The sequence below is a fragment of the Hoplias malabaricus genome, chromosome 1 (assembly GCF_029633855.1).
Source record: "Hoplias malabaricus isolate fHopMal1 chromosome 1, fHopMal1.hap1, whole genome shotgun sequence".
Classification (NCBI taxonomy): domain Eukaryota; kingdom Metazoa; phylum Chordata; class Actinopteri; order Characiformes; family Erythrinidae; genus Hoplias; species Hoplias malabaricus.
The window spans coordinates 14,629,813-14,656,141 of record NC_089800.1 but is presented as its reverse complement, the minus strand read 5'-3'; the positions used below and the strand labels follow the sequence as shown (position 1 = coordinate 14,656,141).

The 26,329-nt window shown below is 41.1% G+C and overlaps 1 protein-coding gene across 3 annotated transcripts in view; it reads left to right on the top strand.

Moving 5' to 3' along the window:
* The window catches only part of dip2ca (disco-interacting protein 2 homolog Ca), a 120,179-nt gene extending 93,860 nt beyond the window's left edge, over positions 1-26,319 (top strand). For all 3 annotated transcript variants that reach the window (XM_066646843.1, XM_066646844.1, XM_066646842.1), the window contains 14 exons: positions 1,938-2,018; positions 3,378-3,501; positions 3,705-3,826; positions 4,450-4,561; positions 5,671-5,780; positions 11,565-11,695; positions 12,733-12,901; positions 15,450-15,620; positions 20,529-20,590; positions 21,913-21,970; positions 22,074-22,148; positions 22,551-22,725; positions 22,854-22,977; positions 23,890-26,319. In XM_066646843.1, coding sequence (XP_066502940.1) covers positions 1,938-2,018; positions 3,378-3,501; positions 3,705-3,826; positions 4,450-4,561; positions 5,671-5,780; positions 11,565-11,695; positions 12,733-12,901; positions 15,450-15,620; positions 20,529-20,590; positions 21,913-21,970; positions 22,074-22,148; positions 22,551-22,725; positions 22,854-22,977; positions 23,890-24,142 — 1,767 coding nt within the window. In that variant the 3' untranslated portion in view covers positions 24,143-26,319. The remainder of the gene's footprint in view (positions 1-1,937; positions 2,019-3,377; positions 3,502-3,704; positions 3,827-4,449; positions 4,562-5,670; positions 5,781-11,564; positions 11,696-12,732; positions 12,902-15,449; positions 15,621-20,528; positions 20,591-21,912; positions 21,971-22,073; positions 22,149-22,550; positions 22,726-22,853; positions 22,978-23,889) is intronic.
* Positions 26,320-26,329: the final 10 nt, after the last annotated feature.

Here is a 26,329-nt window from a genome sequence, read left to right as displayed (position 1 = left end):
TTTGAAATTTAATGGATTCTGAAACTTTTTTTTCTTCTTTTTTTTTTGTCCGTGTGATTTTGTCAATTGGATTTAAAAGACTCTCCTGCTTTGTTTGAACTTTGCTGACATTTGTTGAAAAGTCGGTCCCAAACAGGCATCAAAGTAATTATTCTTCACAGGGAGCTTTATTTTCTGTCTGTGTTTGTGTTAGGGTTGATTTCTCTATTTTTCTGCTTTGCTGTCAGTCCGTCAGCTCTAGCTCAGACAGAATCCATTATTGTGTCCTCTCAAGCTGAAAGATAGCAGCCATTACTGCATCAGCATGACTGCTGCACTCTGCACCTTAACCCTGACACACCCACACTGCTTTATACACTCACTCATTCACACTCACTTTTTCCCTCATTTGCACTCACCCACTCAGTCACTCACTCTTTTGCACACACACACACACACACACACACACACACACACACTCTAAATCTCTCCTTCACACTTTCACTTATTCACTCATTTGGAGAGCCACACATTCACTCAGTCACTCATTCATACACCGACTCTCCCTTATTCACAACATTCATAACATCGCTAATTCACTCTTTCTGACTGTCTCACAATCATTTCTGCACTCTATCACTTTCACTTACACACTCACACACAGTCCCTTATTTACTCACTCACTCATGCACCAACTCTCTCTCACACACTGACTTACTGACTGTCATTAGCTCTACTCACTCACAAAATGTTGTGTACTCTCCACTCCTCCACTTGCTCACTCAATTTATCACTTTTTCATATATTTACTCTCTTCTTTCTGTTTTTTGTGTCACTATGTCTGTCTCTGAGTCTGTCATTCTTGTTCCCCCCCTCCTCTCTCTCTGTCTGTCTCTCTCTCTCACTCTCTCCCGCCCTCTCTCTGTTCCCTTTATAGCATTGCTTCATGCCATTGTCAAACACCTTGTCTGTCACAGTTAATCAGTGTGTGAGTGCTGTTACAATCATCAGTTTCCTCCTCGTGCCTGTGGCCCCTCTCTCGCTCGGTTTTACTGCATGCCATTGAACCTTAACACTGCATGAATATGAGACACCCACCGCCGACTACAGCAATGTCATCCTGTGCATCTGTACAGCCCTGCCATGTTTTTAACTTCACATGCTCTTTTTTTCCACCTCTTCAAATCCATTCATACCCTGTGCATGCTCTATTCTCTCATTCTGCCATTCCACTCATTATGCCCATGAAAATCGGGCCCAATTTGTGTGAATGGGTATGCTGCAGTTTCACAGTTTTTTAAGAAGGGCTTGAACCTCTCCTGGGGATAACAGGGCTATAAATGATGAAGTAACACCTCCGCCACTTTCAGACCCGAGGTAATGCCGACTCCAGCTGCTAATTCATTTAGCGGAGCTTCCCCTGTGAGTGTTAACAAAACAGTTGATACTTTAGCAGAGTATTTAGAGTTATTTGCGCCTATTGAAAAGGTGTCATGAATATTTGCTGTTTCCTGTTGAGTGAATGACAAGTCTTAATAATCTTATTACTGAAAAGGATTTATGTGTTGAGATATGCTATATTTCCAAAATGTTGTAGACACCAGAGTATTATTGATGCGTTTCGCTCGTTTAAGGTGCATCAGTTGTTGACAAAGTTGTTCAATTATAACCATGATCCACAGTGTGGAGAAACTGCATGTGAACCTAAAGTCATTATGCTCAATGCTGAGTGTTGGCTTGATGGGTATCAACCACACAGCACTGGGCTTAATTCAGAACAGATGGATGAGCAACTGTCCACCACATTTTGATCTTATAGTGTATCTACATAATAATTGGCTTGTACTTATTTGTAAAACATGGCATGCAATATAATAATCTTATGCTGTCCAATTACTCCCAAATATAGCATTTCTGTGTTTATTTATATATTGACATAATGTTTTCTCCTTCTATAGTTCCTCTTCTTGTCTGAGGTGTTACAGTGGCGAGCGCAAACTACCCCAGACCATGTGCTTTTTACCCTACTCAGCTCACGGGTAATACACATACACACAAAACAGGCTCATAACCTACATTGTATTTAATTTTTTTTTTCCCCAAAGTATATTTCTGAAAGTTGTGTGGGTTTATGTAACATAAACAGTTATAACAAATTTTTATACGACTGTTTTCCAACCTCTCTTCTCTTCTTTTCTGGTTGGCTTCTCTGTATAGCATTTCATTCTAAAAGCAGTCCAGCAATGTGTTTCTTGAAAGCAATGCTGCACAACTACCGCGGTCACCTTGGAGAGGGACTATTCAAAATGATAGTCTCTTTGTCATTTAACTATTGTAGTTGTTCAGTGACATTTTTTGGAAAGGCAACCCAGGCTGAATCTCATTGTAAATTCACGGTGAATAAACAGAGCTGAAGTAATGTAGGCAGTTACATGTCATTTCAAGTGTATTCCCGGTGATTGAGTAACATATTAACAGCTCTCAATTAAAGTAAAAGTTAATATATAGCAGTTTAAGATGACATTACTCATTCATTGATTGGAATTTTAGCAGGATGTTATTATTTCCACACCCAAGGTTACCCATTAATAACATGCATATTGTAGCACAGAGAGTGCTATTGAGCTGTGCAGTTTGAAAACACTCAGGAGGGCATGGCACAATGAGCTGTTCCTGCAGGTGAATATCATGCCTGTACAAAGCCTTCTGTAGTAAAATGTGTGTTTTATGGCATCGTCAGATCTCAATGTGAGCATGTAGACATCAGACAAAAGTGTGTTGGGACTGGACAAATTAAAGATGAAACATAATATAACCTCAACTCTTATAGAATTGTTTTTATCTTGTTTTTATTGTTTAAATTATTTTATTTGAAAATGATTGAACTAACACTGGCCACTTTAGCATTACGGGATTTAGCTTAGCAGAAGGAGAATGGCTTAAATGGAGTTCAGGGAAAAGGTAATAAAAATAAAAGGTGAATCAAAGAAATAAAAAGCTCTGCTCCCCCTTAAGTCCCAGTTTAACTGATTATGGCTGACTTTCCTGAAAGCTATTCAGCACAAAGATGCCATGTAAATAGTAGTAGAGTGAGCACCACAGTGAACACTCTGTCTTCCATTTAAGTTGATCTTAATGGAAGATGCCTTTAGGAAACCTGTCCTACTGGAGTTATTTTCCACATGGTTAGCTGAATCAAATGATCCTCATAAAAGTACAAGCCAATATAAAGGTATTGTTTTTTGTGACCTCTTAACACACAAATTCAAATATATATCATATATAAGTTAAACATGTGTACGCATGAACACAAAGGCAAACAATAATTTTTCCTCCGTCCTGGCCACACTGCTGCTGAGGATTCTTTATTGACTCTGTGTGTGTGTTTGTGTGTATAGGGGGCAGTCCTGAGCTCACTGACATGTCTACAGCTGCATAAACGAGCTGAAAAGATAGCAGCCATGCTGATGGAGCGAGGACACCTACAGGACGGAGACCACGTGGCTCTGGTGTACCCTCCAGGTACAGCAAACCTTCTTCACTGATAAACATCATTTAAAAATCCCAGTGCAAAGCGACACATGGACCACTCATTCACTCACTCATCTTTAACACATTTTCTCAACTAGGCCTATTAGTCAGTGTTTGCCACTATGATGCTATGTGCTGTGTTTATCCCCTGCATATGTTTTAGAGTGATACACTCTTTTTCTATGATTGTACAGGTATAGACCTGATAGCTGCCTTTTACGGGTGCCTGTATGCTGGCTGTGTGCCCATCACTGTGCGCCCACCACACCCCCAGAACATTGCCACCACATTGCCCACTGTGAAGATGATTGTGGAGGTGGGTGCTGAACTAAAACGAGCTGAGATTATAGCTTGCTATAAAGGCCGACAATTGCTTTTGGTCCTATTTTCTCACAAGAAATCAAGCCATAAATTTCATCGGAAAATTGCAGTTACATTAGAAATAGCCACCATTCTCTAGCCTTATGACTTGTGATAGATTAGTTGCAGATTATATGTTTTTGTAACTCACTGAGCAAAGCTGTTAAAAGGAGCTTAATCTAAAAGAAAGTCCATTAAGGACTCCAGAAAAGCCCAGCAACAGTAAACAAGGTCAAAAGAAATTATTCCAAAACAACGTTCCTAAATCACTTAGCGCATTGTTAACAATTGTTTATTTTTTTGTACTTTTTCGAAGACTGTAAGAGTCATATAGTAGATTTATAATAAAGTAATGGGTTTATAAAATCATTATACCAAGAAGTTTTTATTTTATTGATAGGAATGTGCCACATACATAGGCTATGTAATTTTACTTCTTGTGAATCTGTAAATTGTTCCAAAATGTAGGTTATTATACATTATAATTGCTTGATTGGATGTTGGTGTCTTTGCCAATTGTTTCTTTAGATTTTATCAGTTTAGATGCTCATAATTTGATTTACACGTGTGTGTGTTCAGGTGAGCCGGTCAGCCTGCGTGATGACCACACAAGTCATAAGCAAGCTGCTGAAGTCAAAGGAAGCGTCTGCTGCAGTGGACGTAAGGACATGGCCTCCCGTCCTGGACACGGGTGAGCAGATGGACTTGACACACACATTATCCATCATAACGTTATATAAGGTTATTCACCACATCGTTCTGCATTGGTGGAGTCATATGAAGACTTGTGATGAAAAAGGGTTTTCTCTGGAACAGTGGTTTTCAAGATTTTTAAAGCAACAATTACCACTTACAAAATGGAGTGTGTGGGGAAATGAACTGACATTTGAACAAAGATTTCAAAAGCCCTTTAGCTTTTTTTTAACAGAGTTTGCCATTTCACTTTGAGCATGCATATTAGCATCAGTTATTTGGTGCATAGTTTATCTTGCATACACCAATCAGACACATTTTTTTAAATTACTCAATTGCTTTAACATTCATAAACAAAAAAGGTAAATTTTGTAGTTCCACAGAGGGTAGTCCATTTTTCATTGGTCAGGATCCTTGGAGGACCACTATAGAGCAGGTAATTTTGGGTGGTGTATCATTTCCAGCGCTGCAGTGACATTGTTGTGGTGGTATTGGTGTGTTAGTATATGTTGCACTGGTATTAGTGGATCAGACACACTAGTGCAAATTAAGTTTATAAACTCTGGTCCCAGTTACTGTTAGACACACCTACTATGCTGGTCCACCTTCAGAAAAAGCTGACCTGTTGTTGCACAGTTTGTGTTAGTCATTCTCTAGTCCATTATCAGGAGTCATAGGACACTATTGGCTGGATTTTTTTTTGTACCATTGCAAAACACACTAACACTTCACCCACCACCTCAGTGTCACGGCAGCCCTGAGGATTATACAACACGCAAATTATACCTGCGTTATGGTGGTATTATAGAGGGTTTGACCTCAAAGTAGTTGAGAGTCAAAGGGAACTAACAAAGTATATATAGCAACAGATCAACTACAGTCTATAATTGGAGAACTACAAAGTGCCTACAAAATGTCTGAAGGCTAAAGAAATCCTTGTGTTGTAAGTGTTGTTCAGACAATATAAATTTTAAGTTGCAGAGTTAGGCCAATATCTATATATTTAGACCTTAAGTATACATTTTTATTGTCAAACATTTTGCTAATTTTTAACCCATTACCACCTGCAAGTTTGTGAGTAAATTTTTTGGGGGGGATTTTCATTAGATGATCTGCCAAAGAAGAAGCCCCCTCAGCTGTATAAGCCCTCCAATCCGGACACTCTGGCCTACCTTGACTTCAGTGTGTCCACCACAGGGATGCTAGCAGGAGTAAAGGTAAGCTAATCTGTAAGACTTCAGACAGGGGCCCAATTGCCCACTAGGCCAACCCCAGCCAGCAGAGGGAGACATGGAGCCAACACACCTTAGTTAAGAGAAATCAGCAGCACCTGTTTCTCTCCTATTAAGGAAAACCAACACACACCTCAGTGCTCAGTTTTGGGTTTCTCTTTTCAAGAATGCCACACAAGCCTAGCCGGTAATTTTGGTAAAGTCTCTAGAATGTTCTCCTGGGTCTCTCTCCTTTGAAATCTTCTTGAGTCTTTTGTTCTTTGTTTATTTGTTTCTTTTCTCAAATCTTTTGGTTTGGCATCTTCGCCTATTTAGTTGTCTTTTCCTATTTTAATTTGGGAAGTTCCTTTTTGTTTTTTGTTGTATTTCGTTTTCTGTTTTTTCTGCACTTGAGTCCATTAACGAACTACTCCACTAGTAGCTCACTCAGGGTTCCTTGGTTTTAACGCATCCCTGGGTAAGCTATCACTTTACAGCAAGTCTGAGCCATAACATGGACTCAGCAGAATCCACAGACATGGACCAACTTAGAACTGCCATAATGGCTCAGAGAGCTACCATTGGCAGGCAAGAACAAGCCCTTCAACAGGTACTATCGCACCTGCAGGGTCTTACTGCTACCCCTGGTCCTCCTCCTCTAGTTGTACCAGCTCCTGAACCCCACCTACCACCTCCTGAAAGGTTTGATGGGGAACCTGGGCTTTGTCGAGGCTTTCTGCTGCAGTGCTCTCTAGCCTTTGAGCAACAAGGTGGCATACATTATCTCTTTACTCACGGGTCGAGCCCTTGCTTGGGCCGCACCTGTTTGGGAGAACGAGCCTGATGTATGCGCCACAGCAGCCTTGTTTACTGCTGCAATGTGCCAGGCTTTTGCTTACCGGTCTGTGGAGGGGAGTCTGGTTCCCGTCTTTTGCGCATTCTGCAGGGAAGAAGATCTGTGGCTGATTATGCAATTGAATTCCGCACACTGGCGGCGGAAAGTGGCTGGAATTCATCTGCATTGAGAGCAGCCTTTCAGCAAGTGTTAAGCGAGGAACTCAGATGAGTTAGCCTTGCAAGACACCACTTCCTCTCTTGAGGATCTAATTAAAGTGGCGCTTCAATTGGACAACCGTTTGCGAGAGCGTCATAGGACTAGGGAAGTTGTGAGCTTCTTGTAGTGTTTTTTTTCACACCAACTCCCCTTCATGCCCAGAGTTACCTGATGAGGCTGAGGGTAAATGCCTATACTGTGGGCAACCCGGGCATTTGCGATCAACTTGCCCCGAGTTGTCGGGGAAAGGCAAAGTCTTAAGACTTTAACCAATCTCCTCATGTCTCTGGGGTGTTTCTCAATGCCAGCATCTCTTGGAAAAATACTCAGGAGAAGCACCTCAGTGCATTTGTAGATTCAGGAGCTGCTGACAATTTTATTCATTTCTCCTTAGCAAGCACCTTAAAGCTCCCACTTGTATCTCCTGAACATCCATTGCCGATATCGGCTATTGGTGGTCGGTCCCTTGAACCAGGAGTGGTGTCTCAACACACCCAACCCCTTGTACTACAAATTGGAAAACATACGGAACAGGTCACCTTGTTTCTCATCAGTGCCCCACAATTGCAGCTGGTTCTTGGCTTTCCCTGGCTGCAGCGCCATAACCCCTGTATTAACTGTGTAATGTGATCAGTAATCACCCGGAGGCCCCAATGCCAAGGGTCGTGTTTAGAAGTCCACCCCACCAAATCTAAAGTTAGCACATCACTTTCAAGCATTCCTGATTTGTCTTGAGTTCCCCACGAGTACTATGATCTGAGGGAGGTTTTCAGTAAACAGAAAGCCCAGATCCCAGAGCCTACCCACTGGTCATATGATTGTGCCATGAACCTTCTCCCTGGTACTGATCCTCCTCGGGGCAGACTATTTTCTCTTTCAGGTCCTGAGCGGAAAGCCATGGAGGATTATATACAAGAAGCTTTGGCTTTGGGTTTCATTCACCCTTCAACCTCACCAGCAGGGGCTGGGTGGTTATTTGTAGGGAAAAAGATGGGGGTCTTCGTCCCTGCATAGATTACCGGGGTCTAAACAAAATCACGGTGAAGGATCGCTATCCTTTGCCCTCACGACCTTAGGCTTTTGAGGCACTACAACTTCAAATTTTACTAAACTGGATCTGCGCAGTGATGAGTGGAAGACGGCCTTCATCACTCCATCAGGCCACTACGAGAACCTTGTTATGCCCTTTGGTCTAATGAATGCACCAGCCGTCTTCCAACGTTACATCAATGAGGTCTTGAGGGAGATTCTAGACCACTATGCATTTGTTTATCTTGATAATATTCTCATTTACAGTCCCTCTCTCGAGGAACACATAATTCATGTCAGAAGGTTTCTCCAGCTACTTTTGGAGAATCATCTTTACATAAAGCTAGAGAAATCCCTATTTCATGTGCCATCTGTTTCCTTCCTTGGATTTGAAGTAACTAAGGGGATGCTGAGCATGGATCCGCTAAAAGTAAAGCAGTCATGGACTGGCCACAACCAACATCCCTTTGATTGCTTCAACGCTTTCTTGGATTTGCCCATTTTTTCCGACGTTTTATCTGGAATTTTAGCACCGTCACAGCCCCGCTATCTTCCCTGACAAAAGTCCATTGGACGGTTTCAATGATCAGATGAAGCCCAGAAAGGTTTTGAAGAGCTCAAACATCGCTTGGCCACAGCTCCGGTATTACAAATTCCTGATCCAGACCTTCCCATTCTGGTAGAAGTAGATGCTTCCGGCGTAGGGGCAGTACTGTCTCAGTGTTCAGCTTCTGACAAGAAGTTACACCCCTGTGCTGCCTTTCTCATCATCTCACTCCTGCAGAGCGAAATTATGATGCTGGTGACAGGGAACTTCTAGCAGTGAAATTGGCCTTGGAAGAATGGAGGCACTGGCTAGAGGGGGCTAAACATCAGTTCCTGGTCTGGACGGACCACAGAAACCTTATGTCTTATGTCCAACAGGCCAAGCGCCTAAAGCATAGTCAGTCCTGGTGGGTGCTTTTTTTGCCCGGTTTGATTTTATTCTGTCATATCGACCAGGCTCTAAGAACGCGAAGTCTAATGCCCTCTCTTGGTAGTGGGATCCTCCATCCTCTGAAGACCCACCAAAGCCGTTAATTCCTTAGACCCGAATTGTGGCTCCTCCATGCTGGGGTTTTGAGACTGTGATTCAAACTGCCCTCTAAAGTGAACCTGACCCAGGTGGAGGCCTGCCAGGAAGGCTCTATGTCCCCACTCCAGTAAGGGTCCAGGTCCTATAGTGGGGACATGCATCACTCTTTGCAGCACACCCAGGCATCAATTGCACCCAGGAGTTTGTCCAAAGGCATTTTTGGTGCAAGATATTCGGGCCTATGTAGCTTCCTGCCAGATCTGTGCAAAAAACAAGGAGCCTAGAACACGACCGGCAGGCCTACTTCACCCCTTGCCCATTCCTTCACGCCCATGGTCTCACCTCTCCTTAGACTTTGTCACAGGATTACCAGTATCCCAAGGCAACACTGTGATCGTAGTTATAGTTGACAGGTTTTCTAAAGTCTGCAAATTGATTGCCCTACCCAAACTTTCATCAGCCAAGGAGACCGCCAAACTGCTTCTTCAGCATGTGGTTAGGGTTCATGGCCTTCCTACAGATTTGGTCTCTGATCGTGGCCCCCTGTTTGCCAGTCGATCTTGGAAGGCTTTTTGCCAGCTACTGGGTGCCTCTGTGAGCAATGGCCAGACTGTGAGGGTCAACCAGGACCTGGAAAGAACTCTAAGGTGTCTGGTCTCTGATAATCCATCTTCTTGGACTGATCACCTGCTTTGAGCAGAGTATGCCCATAATACTTTGCTGCACACATCCCTAGGCATGTCTTCATTTGAGTTCCAATATGGGTATGTTCCCCCAATGTTTCCAGAGCAGGAGGCTGAAGTAGGGGTTCCAGAAGCTGAACACTTCGTTCGCCGATGTCGCAGGGTATGGCAAAATGCTCGAAAGGCTCTTCAGGCTGCTTCTATCGTACAGAAGCGAGCTGCTAACCAGAGAAGAAAACTTGGGCCTACCTTTCGGCCAGGGCAGCAGGTCTGGCTTTCCACGAGGGATCTTCCCCTCCGTGTGGAATCCTGGAAACTGGCCCCATGTTATGTGGGTCCCTTTAAGGTCATTCGGAGAGTGAACCCTGTCTCCTACAGCTTACGTTTCCCAAGGTCCATGCGCATAAATCCTATGTTTCACGTGTCACGTCTTAAGCCAGTACTCTACAGTGCCCTTGCCCCAGTTCCACATTCCCCAGCACCATGGCTGGTGTATGGGAAACCAGCATATGCAGTCCGTCATCTGTTAGACTCATGGCAAATCAGAGGCCACACCCAGTGTCTTGTGTCTAGGGGTACTGGCCGGAGGAGCGCTCTTAGGTCCCTGTCTGCAACATCTTGGACCCTGAGCTTATAAGGGCCCTCAAACGTGATGCATCATTGGGAACGTCGGGTGCTGTTCCTAGGAAGGGGGGTCCTGTAAGGGTTCAGGCGCCCAGTTGCCCACCAGGCCAACCCCAGCCAGCAGAAAGAGACATGGAGCCAACACCCCTTAGTTAAGAGAAATCAGCAGCACCTGTTTTTCTTCCTATTTAAAGAAAGCCAACACACACCTCAGTGCTCAGTCTTGTGTGGCACTCTTGAAAAGAGAAACCCAAGCCTAGCCGGTAATTTTGGTAAAGTCCCTAGAGTGTTCTCCTTGGTCTATCTTCTTGAGTCTTTTGTTCTTTGTTTATGTTTTTTTTTGTTTATATTAAAAAAGATTTCTAAACTCGTGTTTCTTCTCTTCTCAAATCTTTTGGTTTGGTATCTTCGCTTGTTTAGTTGTCTTTTCCTTCTTTAATTTGGGAAGTTCCTTTTTGTTTTTTACTTGTATTTCATTTTCTGTTTTTTCTGAGTCCATTAATAAACTACTCCACTAGTAGCTCACTCAGGGTTCCTTGGTCTTAACCTATCCCTGGGTAAGCTATCACATTACATAATCAGCCAACAAACCCCATTCAGACACTAACAAAACCACATACTTGCTCAGTTTTCTCAGAATTTTGCCTTTCTGCAGATAAGCAAAATGACTTTTCCCCACCTGAATGGCTGTTGGCTTATGGGTTGGAGCTGAAATGTAATATTTGGTGTAGAGAGCATGACTTTCCTTTTATTATTTCACAATAGAAAACAGGCCAGTGGAAATGGATCACTAATGGACCTATGTGTACCCATTGAGACCTCCCGCTACTGTCCCATGATCTGTTCTGGAACGAAAGCAATGAACTCCCTGTTGCGTTTTTTAACAACTCACAAACAAAGATATTCCACTGTCCGTCTGCCTGCATGTCTCTACAGCAACTAACATTTCCCACAAATGGAGCACATTAATGAATGGAAAAAAAAATGTGTAGTCTTCACTGTTTGGCCGTGGGTAAATTTGCGTAATTGGGTGAGGTACTAATTTGTACCGGTGACTGTTGATGAGTTAGAAAGTTCATGTAGTAAATTGCTGTTTTCGCACAACAGGCCAGCCTTTTGTATTATTGTATCAGCAGGTTATCAGAGAAGGAGAGAAATTACATTCAGAACATTTAGCACTGTCACCTTCCTCAGGCTTCAGATATACACCTCTCTAATTAATAAACTGATAACTTAAATATTCCTCTCTCTCATATCTTGTTCCATTTGTTTTAATGCCATCACTCACTCTGTCTTCCTTCTACTTCTATCTCTAATTTTTTCAGATGTCTCATTCTGCCACCAGTGCCTTCTGCCGCTCAATCAAGCTCCAGTGTGAGCTGTACCCCTCTCGAGAGGTGGCCATCTGTTTGGACCCCTACTGTGGCCTGGGCTTCGTCCTCTGGTGCCTCTGCAGGTGAGAGCACAGAAGAGAGTGAACCATAAACAAATTCTCTTTGTCAGCTATTCTTACACTGTACGATGTACTGCGTTAGTGCCTGGAACATGCTGCAGTATTTTAAAGTCCCCTGTCACTTAATAGACTCCAAACAAATGACCAGATTTACAATGGAGAATGTTAAAACATCAAACTCACATTGTACATTAGTCTTGTAGAAATGCTTTGTGATTGAAATCATTTTTATATTTCACTGAACTAGTTCATGAAGATTCATGCCTTTTAAGAATGCCTCGATGTGCAAATTGTTGGCAGATGCCCATATCCAATGATTTTTATGTACATATTTCCAGATGACAATGCATAAACTTTTTTTAAAGTCCGGGACTATGTTGAGACTGAAATTGCAAAAGGAAAACCAATAGGAAAAACAGCATTATATAAAAGCAACAGTTATTTATAAATTTTGTATAGAATTTGCACAGTATTTGAAGACATTAAAACAATAAAATAAATCTATTAACAACAAAAATAATAAACAATTATATTTGAAAGTTTTCTATATATATATATATATATATATATGGCCAAAATATGATTACTTATGTATTGTAATGAATTCTAACTTTTCAAATTCAGCAGCTGAATTGCTACCATTCTTATAGACCGAGCATAAAAGAGAAGGCAGCTTCCTCTGTAAATCCACATGTCCTTCCCTCATCCTGTCCAGTATAATGGCTGCATTGTGACTGTGTAAGAGAGCGCTGCAGGTGGCCAGCCACGTCTCAGAATTGAGTATTGAACTGGTTTGCAGAGAATGCTCCTTTGGCAAATCCTCTTTTTGTGCTGTGTCCACATTTCTGCTGGTGAAGTACAGGCTCTTTTTTGTGCTGTGTCTACTCCCTGTGAGTGAAGCGTGTACTCAGCATGTCTGTCTTACTTGAGCGAAGTGATATTTCCTCTGCCCCAGCCCTCCCCTCAGCTTTGTGCTCAGTGTGTGCATTTGTGTGTGGTTGTGGTACTGAGTGTTTGCTGTATCTCTCCTCTGTGTGAAGTGTGTACTCAGGGCACCAGTCCATCCTTATTCCGCCCTCGGAGCTGGAAGTGAACCCGGCACTCTGGCTTCTGGCCGTCAGTCAGTTCCGTGTCAGAGACACCTTCTGTTCATACTCTGTCATGGAGCTGTGCACCAAGGGCCTGGGCTTACAGACAGAATCACTGAAGGTACAACTTTTTTGCTTCTACTACACTCAGCCACACTGTATTTCAGACAAAACTGTCCCTTCCTTTGCATTTATTGTTAAGCCCAATTTATACTTCTGCCTGATGCACACCTTTCCAGAGATCTAACTACATGTTGATGCAGACCTCAACGACGGTGATTGGTCAGTAGACGGACAGACATTGTTTAAGTTGAACCAAAGAAGTACAGGAACATGAACTCTTGTTTTCCACACACAGAGATGCAAACAGAAGCAAGTTAATAGCAAGAGATTTCCTCAGACATGGTGTGGGGTTCATGGATGAATACTACACCACTGAAGTGTGTACTACTCAGTGTAGAGGAAGATATGTGTGTACTACTTAGTGTAAAATTACATTCAGCCCTAGTGTTGTGGCTTTACTATTGCAGAACGATGCACACACCAACACAGACGTATAACCGCTCACAGCGGCTTAGGACTCTGCTTCGAGTTAATAAAGAAGTATAAATCACTGGGCGCAAGGCAGGAACACACCCTGGAGGAAGCACCAGTCCTTCACAGGACAACATACACACACATACACACCTATGGACACTTTTGAGTCGCCAATCCACCTACCAGCATTTGTTTTTGGACCGTGGGAGGAAACCCACACAGACACGGGGAGAACACAACAAACTCCTCACAGACAGTCACCCAAAACCTCCAGGCCCCTGGAGCAGTGTGACAGCAACACTTTGTCTGCTCTATCAGGACAAGCTGTCGGCGTACAATCAATGAAGGAAAAATACATAGCCACAGAACCAGTTTAATTTAAAGCACCATTTAAAATGGAATGTGACATCAGACTAAGAAGCTGGGGAATAAGGAGCTGTTTATTCAGACCTGTTACCTGCATGCTGCAACTTGTCCTGATGGAGTGGATGCCAATGTTTTACACTAAATATTGTATATAGTGCAAGTGTTCAGTGATATTTCTCATAGTCAACACTGAGAGAGGTCCTCTGCATTCTGTCATCTGTAACTGGGGAGAAAAAGAAATGAAACAAAAAAAAAGGATTTAAATCTGAAAACAAAATCTTCATCTGAAAAATATAAAATTCATGTTCTCTCATGTCTGTGTGGGTTTACACCAGGTGCTCTATTTCTCTCCTCGATCCAAAAATGTCGGTAGGTCAGTTGATGATGAAAAATGGCCCACATGTTACCTTGCTATTTTTCACCTAAGAATTATTTTTTGGGAATTAATTTGCATGATTATCTCTGCTTGTATGACCCCCCTTTTGTGGAATATATATTTTTTTCATTACATAAAAAAATGATGATAATAATAAAAAAAATCTATATATTCAGTACATTTCAATTTTGAGTGTTTGATGTTTCAGGCACATGTGCAAAATAGCAGATCAATAATCTGCTCTGTAAATGGATTTGGTATGAGCTGTGAGCATGTGACGTCTGATAAATTGTACAGATTTTCTTGTGGTACACATTTCATAGAGGCACTTACCCTTTAGGGAACTAATAATAAATACATAAATATTTATAAGGTACAGAATTTTCAAGTCACTTCCAAGAGACAGCTGTTTTACACTGAATACACTGAATATGGCAGTACTGAGGCAGTAAATATCAAGGTAATCCTTAATCACTGGCTGTTTTATGAATTTTATATGTACATTAGTTAATCCTAGTTAGTCCTAATTAGCAGCTGGCTCCTAATTATGGCTGAAAACATGAAAACAGCTTATTAGCCATATTTGTAAAGGATATCTGAGCTAGCTGCTGGTTGTAGTGTTGTGTTTGTATCCTGTGGCTCAGAGCTGGCAGAGTGAATGTGTGTTTGCGTGTGTGTGCTGGGTGTGAGTGTGTGTGTAATTACTGCCTCAGCAGGGCTTGGGAAAAGAAAAGGCCGCCTGTGCCTTCTGGCGAGCCTGCCTTGTAAAATGTGCTTTATTTACTGTGATTTAGTCGGCAAAGATTGCCATAGTTACTGACTGCCTTCTAGAGCTGCAGCGCACTTCATTAACTTGGGGGCTGTCTGGAGCAGTGGCGTGCAGTTCATTAAGATTGGGGACAATCAATGAGGGTCAGAAATTGGACTCAAAATTTTTTTATTATTATTTTTATATCCTTTAACAAAATCTGTTGGATACCTACTCATGAAGGATATTAAAAGGGCATCTGTCAGTCTTTTGCTGCAGTAACAACTTCTGAGAAAGCTTTACAGTATTTCTGTGAGATTTGAATTGCATTCACCACAAAAACATTGGTAAGATTGTGTACTGATTCTGAATGAATTGTTCCAGCTCACAAACAAGGAGAGTATGCAGTTACATTGCTCCGCAGGTTAGTTCAGAACTGGTCTAACAGACAGTTTGCATTGAACATGGTGACCTCGTGCAGCTTATGCAAATTACAATTTCTCTACAACTGTGACTTCTACAGCCCAAGTCTGAAAGTCAGTGTAAACCAAAGAAGCATTTCATGATAACTTCACATTGATTTCATATCGGCTGAGATGACACTCTGGTTTTCTGTTTGTGTGTATATGTGTATGTATATAGTCTCGTGGTTTGGACCTGTCCCGTGTGAGGACATGCGTGGTGGTGGCAGAGGAGAGACCTCGGATAGCACTCACTCAGTCCTTTTCCAAACTCTTCAAAGACCTGGGCCTTCATCCACGAGCTGTCAGCACTTCTTTCGGCTGCAGAGTCAACCTGGCCATCTGCCTGCAGGTGAGTGGGCTTTGTGTCCTGAGTTCATAAGGAGGTGTGTGTGTGAGTGAGTGTGTGTGTGAGAGAGAGAGAGCCAAGGGAGGCCACCAGGACTGCAGTAATTCATTGTAAATCCATTAGTCGCCTGCTGCATTGATTATGGAGAAAAGCTGTGTCAAACTTAGTAGACTACGGAATACATGGGGGGATGGAGAGATTGAAATAACTCTTGAAAGAAGGTGGTGCTGGGACCAGAGTTGAGAAGGAGGCTTGAGTGACATCTAACAAGGACAGAGGGTGTCATTCATATTAAGCACTGATTAGTGCCTCTTGTGGAGCATTGTGATATAACATCTCACATAAGTTAAGTTGTGATTGAGTGTGACAAAGCCAGGCCCATGACATGCTGTGCATTTAAAAATAATTACCATGATTGTATAATTTCCAGTAAAAAACATCTGGAGCAATGCCATCCTAAACATACCATAATTTTCGTCAGATGGTCACACTCTGGGAATTCCCCAGCATAGAAAACTAGAAATATGAAGTGCCTATCTGGTTTATATTGTTTACTCCATACAAAAAAATTAGTTTTTAATGTAAAAAAGTGCATTAATATTTAATTACCTATTGTTTAATTCTGTTTAGCAGCTTATTAATCAGAATTTGCCTTCAGATTAATGCCTATATTTTTCTCAAATGCAGAATGTTACCATTGGGATTTCTGTGTAACTTGATTATGTAATGAATTCAAGTCAGTAATCACATTAGCTTGATTATATGATTCGTTAATAATAAATCAATTAATTGGATACAGAACGAACTATGTGGCAAATATATCTGATGCAGTTCTGGTCTCTGTACATGCAGCTGATGTAGAGATTGGGCTGTAATCCTTCTCCTGACATTTTCACTTCACATGCACTAAACTTCTGCCCACACAGCTGGATTAGTGCTGGAGACTGGAGAGAGGATTTGAGCCCCTCTGCAGCTCATGTGCTGCTGAGAGTGTCTGTGCAGATTTAACCACGCTTATGTTGTAACTCGTCTCTCAGACATCCATCACACTAAGAGCAAATCTGTATTTCGTTCTGGCAGGTGAAACTGACTTTCATCTCATATCGAGATGCAGGGACTATTGGTTTAAGTGGGAGTTCTTAATATATTTATGTGAGTGTATTTAGAAGTTATCTCTATTATTCAAGACTGAGAGTACGTTCTCAGAAGGCACTCGGGAGACTTGACATTTCAGTAAGGTTCAGTTTTATGAGTTGTCTGTCTTGAGGTTTTTATCGGTGTCTGGCTGTGCTGTTATATCCAGTTATGAGTTGCAGTAACAAACTACACAAACTGTCATAGTTTTGGGTTTTATCTTTTGTCAACACATTTTCATCTTTGAATTTAAGACATGGTTCAGATAAATATTGGAATCATACAGTGTTCCACTTACCTCAGGTACGGTAACATTACACAAGACATGCTCAGTGTTGATGTGGTTTAGGACACAGTATGACTTTTCACACTTTATCAAATGAACAAGCCTTTACAGTGAAGATGAACATCGGAAAGATAACAAGTGTTCTGGAGCTACAGGATTTCATTCTGACACCAATGTAACTCACACAATGCAGACATAGTGATGCCTAGAGTATGGCTGAGTCTTGTTAAAGACTGTTAATATTTCAATATAACTGATCATAATCTGAAAACTCAAAAATAGTAACAAAATTCTACCCTCCACAAGCCTGCGTCAAAGGCAATGCTTGCAAAAGGGAGGAGCTGAAATTTGGATACTGTAATTTAATGGGTAAAATGGCAGATTGTATTGTTAAGCTTAACAGAGAAGTTATATTCTGTTCACATTAATAATGTCAAACTTCTAGCATCTGCTCTAAAATGACAAAAAAAAATTTTCACACTGAACATGTCTTGGGTGATTGCACCTGTGCAAATTTGAAATTTGTGCAAATGGAAATCACCCCAGTGATATCATTACAAAGCTGCCTCTGCAGTCACACAATGGCCATGTGTTACCTCAATCTGTCATCTCTCTGTTTATAATTTTTGCATGTGGCTTTGAGGTTGTTGTTTTTTGTTTTATTTTTTCTGCTGAAGTGTTATCCCTACAATTCATTTCTTATGTTTTTTGTATTTCTGTCATATCCTTTATCTTCCTGTGGCTTCTGCCTGTCATTCTTCTTTTTCTCTGGTTTTCTTCTTCCTCTCCTTCCCTGTTTCCCTCCATGTCATTCTCTCTGTTGATCCACCCCTTCGTCTCATCTCTGCTGTAGCCTCACAGGCTTGGGAAGCTTGATCAGGTAGGGATGCCCCACAATCCCTTGCCCCTGTGCTGGTTTGTGGTGTGGGTTGGGGTCACTCGCTATGGCAGGTTCTAGTTTTCTTTGACGTCAGATGCCACATGCACCGTGCCTCGCTGTAATGGGTTGAATCTTGCGTGCAGGGCAAACCTGTGGGTGTTTTTACATGCGTCCACCTGCTTTCATGGCCAATGGCAGGATTACCATGCTCAATGGACTAATAGACTAATGGCTGCTGACCCCGGTGCTTTTAGATGGACATAGAGCTATGAGGCTTAAACCCTTCTCTCAGTGGGACTCTCCACACCCATCATGATGATCTGCACATGGGCTCAAAGTTCATGTGCTCAGATAACCACAGTAGCATTTGCTGCCTTACATGCTTGTCTACGTGCTTTAGCTTATTAGTCCCAGTAAATATTTTAGTGCTGCTATTTCACTGTCTATAACAGTTTTGCAAGGGTGGCAGGTAGTGTCACTGTCACATAGCCTTGACTTACCATCTGTGAGGAGTTTAGTGTGTTCTTACTCTGTCTGAATGGGTTTCCTCAACATGCTTTAGTTTCCTCCTACAGTCCAAAAACACGTGTACGATTGGATTGGTTATTCAAAAGTGTCCATATGTGTGAGTGTGTGAGAAAATATAAGTGTGTGTTGCCCCGTGATGGACTGCCACCCTGTCAATGGTATGTTACTGTCCGGTGCCTAGTGATTCTGAGTAGGCTTTGGACCCACCACAAGCCTCAACAGGATAAAATGGTTACAGAAAATGAACGAATAACTGCTGATAAATGGATATACAAAATACAAAAAAATAAAAAAAAAAGAATTCTGAGACATTGGCACAGTAACATATTTGATTTCCTACCCAGCTTTTATTCCATTAGCATGAAAAGGCAGTAATTTATAGCCAAAAGGATGATGCCCACATGGTGGAATATGAGTTAATTTTGACTTATTGTCAACCACTGACCTACACAATTAAAGTCCAGCTGTAATTGTCCAAGTGTGAACGGTTAATGCTACTGGGTTATGACATATGAAATGAGCCCATATGCAGTCTGTTCATATGGAGTCAGTGAGCTGAAAAAAAGCTTTTACTGGAACCAGTCTTGCCTGTAAAGCATGGCTTTGGCCTGGTATGTGTCCTAATGGAGGGTGCCCCCTGGTGGTCCTGGTCCAGTGGGAGTGGTGCGTGTGTTGGGGGGTGGGTGATGAAAGTGCTTGGTGTCTGTTAGACTCTTAGAGAGTGGCTCATTTGTGCTGGCTTATTCACGTTGGAAGGTGCATGCACCAGTGACTTTCTTTTCTCTGCAAGCAAATGAATATGTGTAGTTCTGTCATGGCTCTTGGTCAAATGGAAGGGGCCTTTTTTTTACTGGCCTCTAAACCCCTTTGCATCTACAGTACCAACTATAAAAAATGGAAAGATTGTGACAGGCATTTCTGACCAATATTAAAGTAAAGAGTTAAGCTTACCGTGATCATCTATTATTTACATTGTTCTATAAAATACAACTCACATGAGATCTTCCAGAACCTCACGAGGGCATTCATGTTTGAGATTTGCTCTCTGGTTTCAATAAATAAATAAATATATAAATAAATATCCTGGGATACTTTTCCACAATTCCAAAGTCCAGTTTTAGCAATTAGTTGCATATTCTGCTACTCAGTATCCAAGAAATCACAAACACACAAACACATTGAGTGATGTTAGTGTGACAGTGTCACAGTCACAGGGACCTGGAGGTTGTGTGTTTGAGACCTGCTCCAGGTGACTGTCTGTGAGGAGTGTGGTGTGTTCTCCCTGTGTCTGTGTGGGTTTCCTCCGGGTGCTCCGGTTTCCTCCCACAGTCCAAAAACACACGTTGGTAGGTGGATTGGCGACTAAAGTGTCCCTAGGTCTGAGTGAATGTGTGAGTGTGTGTTCATGCCTTGCGCCCTATGATTTCGGGGTAGGCTACGGACCCACCGCGACCCTGAACTGGATAAGGGTTACAGACAATGAATGAATTCTAAGCTCTGGATTTGAGTTTGCAGGTGTTTTGTTTTCAACAAATCCATAAAAATGCAGTTTACAAACTGTTGCCCTCGTTCCAAATGCTATAAGAGAATTATCCAGTTCAACACAAAAACTAAGAAATGTTCTGTGATCAGATCATAGCAGTTATATATCTGTCGGGCGAGTGAGTTCAGTGAGCCCTCGCTGTGGCTGGGGGCTTTTTTACACTGTTGTAGAAGCCTGTCAAGACTCTTATTCTCATCACACACACACACACACATTCTTTTAAATTTTACAGTGCTCAATCACAGCTCCAGCCTTTGCTTTGCTTTATAAACTTCTCATTTTAAATCTTTATTTTTTTGCTGATTTTGTTTGTTTTGTCCTTTTTCCCACAAGTCTTTGCACTTTTGTATATTATTTATGTTTGATTTATTTAAGATGTTTACATATTAACTGAAGAATGCTGCACAGGTCTTTTCATTTAAGAAAGAAGTAACATTTCATGTCTCTAATGCACTTTAGCCTTTAAATATTGCCTTTAAACAACATGAAGTTCTAGCTTTTGTGAATGCTAATATTTACTCTGTATATTCTGTATATCAGGGCACCTCTGGACCTGACCCGACTACTGTGTATGTGGACATGAGGGCCCTCAGACATGACAGGTGAGAAATTATTATTATTATTATTATTTTAAAAAAGTATGTATTTATTTTTGTATTTAGAAATCTAATTAAATTTACTCTAATAATGTTTACCAAATGGAGTCAATTAGCCAAGATTTTTTGTGGAGAATGAAGTATAATTATTTACATTTACACTTATGTAAAAGGCTTATATTGAAACAGTTAGGAGTTTGAAAAATAGATATTTAAAAAATTACATGTTAAAATATGTACGTTTGTTTTTTATTTTATTTCTGACACTTTATTGACTACTGTTAGTTTTATGAAATAAACAAAAGTAAGTGCCTTTACCAGGCACAGTAGTAGCAACCATTTAAGTCCTACATTTATCTACAAATCGGTCTGTTTTTATTTAAGATTAAGGCCACAGTAATTTGAACTATGAGTAAAATGAGTTCGCCAAGAGCCATTTGAACTGAACAGGAAATTACATGCGAACAGTAGTGGTTTTCTCTGTTCCTCAGTCATCTAGGTAAACTTTAACCATATTAACCCAAAAAGTCTTACTCACTAATGTTTGCGAGCCAAAATATATACCCCTTCCAAACACACATTACATCAGACCTGGAATTTCTACACATTGCTTAATGAGCTCTGAGGTGACTGTAAATTTGCACAGTGCTAACTGTTAAAATATAAGCGTGTGTTGCTTTTGACAGTCGTTAGCCTTGTAATTCCACTGCGAAATTTAACTTCAGACACCAAATATATCAGGTCACTTTCATTTATGTTGAGGGGAAAACTGAGTTCCCAGTAGCTTAATTGTACTTCTTGGCTTTGAATATAAACTTTCCAAGCATTTATGGAGCTGTGTCATGGAATAAACAAAGCATTTCTGAAAGTAGTGACTCAGTAGTGCTCTCCTACCCTCATTTGTCATCTTTACAACATTTTCCATAAAATTAAACACTTATAAAAGCGTGTTTGTGAGGAGACGGCTGCATCACTGACAGATTCTTTTGTTGTCTTTAATTGGACGGATATTGCAGACTGTGGTGTGTAGTCAGAGCTCTAATTGCAGTTTACTGGCAGGGCTGCCTGATATAGGACAAGCACTGCAGACACATTTGCAAGCAATGGGCATCAGTAAACTAATACAAAGGCTTGAGATGTTCATTTGCCAGAAAAATGTCCAAAATAGGATCCTATTTCTCCGTTCCCTTCACAATTAACATTTAGTTTCTCTCCAGTGAAGAATGGTCTATTTTCTGTCCTGGAGAATACTATTGTTTTGGTTCTGTTTACAACTGAAATCATCTGTTTGGGAATGAATAAGAACAGAATTACATCTTTCCTCTCAGAGTGCGGCTGGTTGAGCGAGGGTCTCCACACAGTCTGCCCCTGATGGAGTCTGGAAAGGTAAAGATAAGCTTCTTTACCCTTTACACTTCACACTTTCTGTTACAGGGGTTTATATGAACTCAAACCTGCACTTCTAATGCTACATAACTGCTGATTTCAGATTTTACCTGGAGTACGAATTATCATCGCTAATCCAGAGACCAAGGGACCTCTGGGTGACTCTCATCTTGGAGAGGTAGGATTCAGTTTAATGACTTAAATTCATAGATTTCTTTGTTAGCAATGTGAGCTAATGTCCTCTCATCTTTTTCAGAAATTAAACACTCATTTAATATTGTGTTATTGTAATTAAATCAACGTTTTTAGTCATTTTCTTCTGAAAAAAGCTGTTTTTTTAAAGCATTATGGAATCAGTTACGCGTAAATGCAAAGTCAAGGTAATGTAAACACAGTGAACACAGTAAGATCATGGTAAGCATTTTAAAGGCACACAATGTCGTTTTTATCATCCAAAAAATAGAAAGCTCTATTAATTATTGAACATACATTTTTATTTTTATTTATTTTGTATATTTTCAGAATAATTCGACTGGTTTTTAGTCCCTGTGATGATCAGTGTGTTCTCGTGTGTTTGTAGATCTGGGTTCACAGCGGTCACAACGGCAGCGGCTACTTTACAGTTTACGGAGACGAGGCTCTGCAGTCTGACCACTTCAACTCCCGTCTCAGCTTCGGAGACACTCAGACAGTGTGGGCACGCACCGGATACCTGGGCTTCCTACGCAGGACAGAACTGACTGATGCCAGTGGAGGTAAACACACACACACACTGTATTTGCACATTAAAATAAATGGTAGACTATTATTTTTGGAGCATTCTTATTGATCCATTTATACCATTGAATAATGACATTTTTATTTTATTTTATTTTTTTTACAGAGAGACATGATGCTCTGTATGTGGTGGGGGCTCTGGACGAGGCCATGGAGCTGAGAGGGATGAGGTACCACCCCATCGACATCGAGACCTCAGTCATTCGTGCACACAAGAGCATCATGGAGTGGTATGTTCTTACCTTCACTAACAAAGTCATTTTAACGCCTCTAACCCACGCTGGAGACGTCTAAATCAACCTGAGGATAAATAATGACCATCCTATCACCTGCGTTCTCAGAATAATTTGAATTCGTGTGCATAGTGTTGCTAACTGGAGCTGATTTTATATCAATATCTTTGATCTCATGGAATATGATTCATTAGAAAATGAACAGTCTGAAAGTTTCAGCTTGAATCACTTCAAAAGATGAGTGCATACTTTACAAACAGACACAGTCCTAACAAACCACAAGGCATTAGCTCTTGCGTAAATAACACTGGTGAGTGTACTTTCACTGGAAAGTGTGTGGACACCCCTGTTAAAATAATGCCTTGTTGCTGTTCTAAGTGAAAATCTGAACACACTTTGGCACATTTCGAATCACAGTTTGCTGGATGTAACAAAATGGGGGACGAGAACCAAACTCATATTTTATTTGATGTTTTGCCTTTTTTCAATAATGCACACCAACAGGTGGCGTAGCTGCTGCACATAACCAGGGCCCATGGGAGGGTTGCATCAGGAAGGGTGTCTGCCATAAAACCCGTGCCAAGATGTGTGTGTGTGTGTGTGTGTGTGTGTGTGTGTGTGTGTGTGTGTGTGTGTGTGTGTGTGTGTGTGGATATTCTGCCAGGTTGTGAGTGATCTGGCAACCCTCTTGCGGGAGCAGCCAAAATACAAGCAACAACATTGTTTTTCCAACATGTAAATCACATCAAATAAATATAACTACATTATAAAACCATGAGATTGTCAGGTTAACTGTTATTTGTGTTGGATGTTTTCATTTTCTGTTCAGAAATCTACCAGGTGTCATTTACTCTGTGATGTTCAAACCTTTGACTGCATAATTACTGTTATTTGGGGTTTTTCCTGCAGTGCGGTGTTCCCCTGGACGAACCTGCTGGTGGTGGTGGTGGAACTGGAGGGCTCGGAGCAAGAGGCTCTGGATCTGGTGCCACTGGTTACTAACGCTGTGCTGGAGGAGCATTATCTGATCGTGGGGGTGGTGGTGGTGGTGGATGTCGGAGTAATTCCCATCAACTCTCGCGGAGAGAAGCAGAGGATGCACCTCCGTGACGGCTTCCTCGCTGACCAGCTGGACCCCATCTACGTGGCCTATAACATGTAGCCCCTGGAGTGTGTGTGCGCGTGTGTGTGTGTGTGTTTGTCTGTGTGTCTGGTTCTCTCATCAAAATGGAAACATACTGACAATGAGAGAAAATCACAGGGAAAATGTGAGAGCTCTAACACAGAGACGATTCAAAGGAAGAGTCGCTCAATTGTGGACGAAATGAAGCAACTGTCTTTCTCCGAAGGGGGCAGAGTCCCCTGCTTTTGCTCGTTTGGATTTTGCTTTTTACAAAGTGTGTCGCTCTGTTTTCACGTGCAGTAACGCAGCATTGCCGTTTTTAGTGAAGCCCACACGAGCAAAGTATTTTGAAATATCTGGATACTGTGGCAAACTGTGTTTAACGTTTCCTGTCGATCTGAAGTCACTTGTTCAAGGTTCAACGTTTCACTTTGCGGGACATGCGTTTTCTTTTTTGTCCTTCTGTTTTAAAAGAGGTACATAGCCGATACATTTTCATGTACAACTGCAGCCGTCCTCCAGCGATTTGCCCCCTTTTGATTTTCTGACCTTTGTAAATGTCCCCCCACGGAGCAGGACGCAAAAAAAATCCCCTGCTTTTTCAATTCCATGTTTAATAACATTGTACAAAGCTGAAGGTAAACACAAACAAGTCGTTGTGTAATTATGTACAGAAAATAGTTATTATTTATTTTGTTCTTTTTAGAAGTGTGTGGGAGAAGACATTGGGAAATGTTTTCCTCATTAAATAATATTGCTAATATAAAACAAAGCATTGTATCATCTTGAGTGAGCCGTATCACATCAAGTATGTGTAAAAATATAAATATACAAATGATATATATATAAATATAAATAAATATGAATCTATATATTAAAATAAGATCTAGGAGTCACCAATGAAAAGTTTCCGATGCAGTACTTGCCCCTTGCATGGTGTCTGTTTGTAGACAGAAGTCTGATGAAAGTATAACACGCACACAGTTGAGTAACAGTCGAAAATAATGTCACTGCGAACGGAGGCGGAGGAAAAAAACACATCTTTTTTTTAGTCGGATGGATGCATCGTGTAATGCCCTTATGAAATACTTACCATGTGCCTGGAGCTCTGTTTACACAGTGTCACACCTTTGGCAGAACTGCTGCACAACCTCTTACGTTACTCAGTATTTTTGTTTTCCTTTTGTAGCCTTCGTTTTCTGTAAGTAGCTCCATTTATTTATTAGCAGGTTTGTGCAGGAGTGCGTTTTAGTTGTCCCTGTCACAGTATGTGCTTTTTTTTTTTTTTTAATATTGTTGCTAATAAGAAAAGCCCTGAGAGGAGAGAGAACATCAACTGAAAAAAAACTTCTGCTGCAGCTGCTGGCAACCTGTTTTTACATTGTGTGCAAATTAATGCATTTCCTTGCTAAAAAAAAAAACAAAAACGTGCGCTTCACTGCGTTCATGCTTTAATTTTTCAGATTCTACGACAAACCTGGCAACTCTTAGAGCCAAGGAACTGCAGGTTTATGCAATACACAAAACTGACCGCTGGAAGACACATAGCAGCTAATTAGGAAATGGACAAAAAGAGCATTCGAATTGTCACATGTATATGACCTATGGACTTTATGATTGGCTCACGAGTGCTGTGCTTTTTTTTTTTTTTTTTTAATCGTAATTCCATAACATTAGAAGTAATCTGCAGTCAGCATAATGTTGCCCTTTCCTGCCTTATTGCTGCATTAATATGGTTTGGAGGAGCTCATCCTCCTGGTTCAGAGGTGGGGAGCGTATCAATTCAAGCGTGCCCAGTACCAATGACCTGAAGCTTTGTTTTTCTTTTTCATAAGTGTAATTAAAATTTGTACTGTGTATGGGAACCAAGTTTACACTTCTTCATAGAGTGACAATGCAATTTTTTTTTGTTTGTTTTCTTTTTTTAAAAAAAAAAAAAAACGAGAACGAAAGCAGTCTTAACATGTATTCAGAGCATTAGTGTTGTCATTCCCATACAACGTGGAAAAGCTGTTTCCCCATTTGGAAAAGAGGAAGAAAAAAAAGATGTGCACATAACTTTCAACCTGTGACGTTCCTTCCCTCTTTTGTTGGAAATCTTAGATTTATTACGTGAGAGAGTCTGCATGGTGTGTAAATATTGTTGGTTACAGAAAAAAGAAAAAAAAATTTTGTATGGTGCAGGTGTGTTTGAAATTCTGTTTTGTACACATAATTAAAAGTATT